Source organism: Gavialis gangeticus, unplaced genomic scaffold, assembly GCF_001723915.1.
Source record: "Gavialis gangeticus isolate Ggan-Ray unplaced genomic scaffold, GavGan_comp1, whole genome shotgun sequence".
NCBI lineage: Eukaryota > Metazoa > Chordata > Crocodylia > Gavialidae > Gavialis > Gavialis gangeticus.
In genome coordinates, this window is record NW_017728992.1 from 146,229,164 (window position 1) to 146,232,629 (window position 3,466).

The following is a 3,466-nucleotide window of genomic DNA, read 5'->3' on the forward strand; positions in this document are numbered from 1 at the left end:
GCAAGGGGCCACCGACTCCACCATGAGCTCCGTCTGGGAGTATTGCTTCTCTTCATGGCTTCCACAGATCTGGTGCTGTAGCATTTACTTTCCTCCAGAAAATACAAAACAAAACCCACGCATATATAAAGACAGTTCAAGCAGCTTTTCGCTTAAAACAGAGTTCAAAGGTTATGTGCATGAAATTGCAATAGCTCTCTGTAACTTTCCACAGTTATTTTTTGTAATTATGTTTATAATCATTTGAGTCATGGCATTTTCAAAAGAATTGGCTGTGATTTTATTTTTCTTTATCAGTGACTATCACTCAAACTAAAAGTGGTCTTATGTTCACATTCTTATTATTTGGTCTTGTTTTTGTGGAAGAGTTTTGGCACCGGAAAAGAAGTAAAGTCTATAATCTAGGATGTGTAATAAAGTACTTATTTGTCAGACGTTAGTATATTTTAGGGCAGATGTATCACGAAATAAGAAAATGGGCTAGTTTTGCTGTGAAGTGCATAGTACGTGCAAGAAAGAATCTATTTATGATTTTTAAAATGATGTATGGAAAGTACAATGCATTTTTATCACCTACAAATAGTAAAATGAATACAATACATTTAAAAACTAAAGCTATAAATCTGTTTTTTTCCCTAAAGGGTTCTATTTGAGGAAAGTAGTGAATATTTTTACATCATTTAATTTCCTTTTAGAGGAAGGCAGAGATAATGACAGTCATTGCCTAGGTCAGGGATAGGCAACATTTTTTGGCTGGAGTGCCGAAAAAAGTACAATGTCTACCTTGGGAGATGCTGGAGTGCCGACATATCAGAGCCCAGAGCAACTGTTTGCAGCCTCCTGGCTGCAGCCGGCCCAAAGAGCCTGGTCTGCTTGCAGCAGGGCTTGCAGCCTCCCAGCCGCCTGCTAGGAGAAGCCTGTGCTCCGTGGCTGGCAGCAGCTGCTTAGAGCCCGGGCTGGCAGTGGCGTCCTGAGCAAAATGGCCTTGCGTACCATGCTCAGCACACATGCCGGAGGTTGCTGACTCCTGGAAGCCAACCAGAATTACTGTGTTCTCTGACTGTAAAATACAGTTCAAAGTAGCACCACTAGTGAAGTTTATTCCCTTAAAAGGAGCATGAGAGTGTAGGAGACCCATACCCATCACCATATTTAAATGTATAGAAGGAGATGGTCTGCCTATAGTGGTTGGCTCATGCTGCTCTCCCCAAACTTTGGTAGAGTTACTGCTTCAGTCTTCAACTGTTTAGCTCTCATGGATGAAGTCTGGTTGAATCAGCAGGGGTTTCCACAGAAGCATAAGACTTCCCACTTTCCTCCATCAGGCTGAAGTATCTTTAACCCCCAGACTGTCCCTGTGTTGTTCAGGCTTTGATTTAAAATAATTATTAGCCCAAATTTAAATGGTGACAGTCCACTGTATACATTACATATGTTATAAAAATGCATTCCGTATGTTTTCTTTGGTGCTTTGCTGAAAACACCATGCACTGTAACAAGTTTTGTAACACAATTTTAATGTAGTAAAATCTAGGTCATAATTGTATATATGCTTTCTTATTCTACTATTTATTATTTATTTCCACCGCCTCTAGTATATGCACAAACACACTCCTAACTATTAAGCTTTAGCTTATGTGCACCCAATATTTGTTTCAGATATCAACATGGCAGGAGAACCAAAACCCTACAGACCAAAACCTGGAAACAAGCGACCACTTTCAGCTCTGTACAGGTAGGTTGGAATTTATTACAATAGCTGAGAACAGCTTCATTTTTATTGAAAAAAAATTACAGTAGCCTTAAAATCATATGTTCTTTGCAAGAATATGTCCAAAGAGATGGGAATATATAGCCTAGAAGAGTTAAGTGCAATAAGTATTTTCCTTGGAGTAGTTGTCCCCATATTACACAAAAGGGTTTTTGACCAGAGATGAGAGAGATTTGTGGGTGCCAAAAGTTTTAGGGAAGAAGAGTAGAAGTTTGCTTTTATATTTGCAAGTAATTTTGAGTGTACTCCAAAACTACAGTTTTGCCTTTGATTTTGATAGCTAATGCTTTTTATCTGATAGCTTTATTGAGCATTTAATTGACACAATGTAAGAAGCTGGCAGAGAAAGCAAATTTTTTGAATTATGTACTTGGAAAAATGTATTGAGATAATTGTCCTTTTTCAGTATGACATCTGAAACAACTGCAGGACTTTTTCCCCCTGTTGGATTCAAATGCCTCTCACATTATTGATGATAGTGCATAGACATAGAAATAAACAAAACAATGACTGAAATCTTAGCCCTCCTGATACCAAGGAAAAAACTAACAATATCATCTAATACTTTTTTTATAATATTCACATCATATACCCTTTATTTGCCTGCTGGAAGAGGGAAAAATCTGGAAAAATATTTTCCCTTTAAACTTTTAAGGGAATATTATATACTGAAATAGTAGTGAAACATTTCAAAGCTATTTTTAAAAGCATTTAATACTGTCATTGCTCATAAAGGCAAGGTCTCAGTTTCTGCAGTCTGGAAATTGATCTGTTGTTCTAGATTGCATTCTTTTTATACATTTAAATCAGATCCTTAAAGTTATCTACTTATAAAAGATTGATTTGATAGTTTCTTTTTTGGTGCAGATGAAAGTCTTTAAATAAGTTGGGATATTATTTAGAAGACTAATGATATTATAAAATTATACACTTAAAATTTAAAAAAAAACCCATGGATACAGACTTACAAAACAAACTAGTGATTCCGGATTTGCAGTTTGAAGACAGTTTGAGGGGGTTACTGGTAGAACATGCTGCATGACTTCCTCTGATTACAAAGCCAGTTCAGCATGTTTTAAATTGAATCTCCAAAAATTACCAAAATTAATAGCCATTTAAAAAAGTTTAGATGGTGTTTTTACTTCAAATAGTTATGTTTTAATATATTAATCTAGTATGAATTATTATGTGGGTTGGCTTTCATGATGTTCTGACAATAAACAATATGATTTAGATAAGGCCCACCCAAAATGCACACTTAGGTGAGATTTACACCCAAGATTCCAAAACTGCAATCCTCAAAACCCCTACTGACCTGCCATCTTAACCTGGAGTTGCCTAAAATTCTCGTTAAAAAATTAGGAGATTGTGGTGTCAATGGCTACACAGTCAGATGGGTCGCCAATTGGCTGGAGGACCACATCCACAGAGTGGTGGTGGACTGGTCATTTTCAACCTGGAGGGCTGTGGGCAATGGGGTCCCCCAGCGCTCAGTCCTCGGGCCCACACTGTTCAATATCTTCATCAGCGACTTGGATGAAGGGGTGAAAAGCACCTTGTTCAAATTTGTGGATGACACTAAGATGTGGGGAGAAGCGGGCATGCTAGAAGGGAGGGACAGGCTACAATTGGATCTGGACAGGCTACTGGGGTGGGCGGATAAGAATAAGATGGGATTCAATACTGACAAGTGCA

The 3,466-nt window shown here is 37.9% G+C and overlaps 1 protein-coding gene across 3 annotated transcripts in view; it reads left to right on the forward strand.

Moving 5' to 3' along the window:
- The window catches only part of RALYL (RALY RNA binding protein-like), a 939,792-nt gene that overhangs the window by 739,973 nt on the left and 196,353 nt on the right, over positions 1 to 3,466 (forward strand). For all 3 annotated transcript variants that reach the window (XM_019527857.1, XM_019527858.1, XM_019527859.1), the window contains one exon: positions 1,660 to 1,735. In XM_019527857.1, coding sequence (XP_019383402.1) covers positions 1,660 to 1,735 — 76 coding nt within the window. The remainder of the gene's footprint in view (positions 1 to 1,659; positions 1,736 to 3,466) is intronic.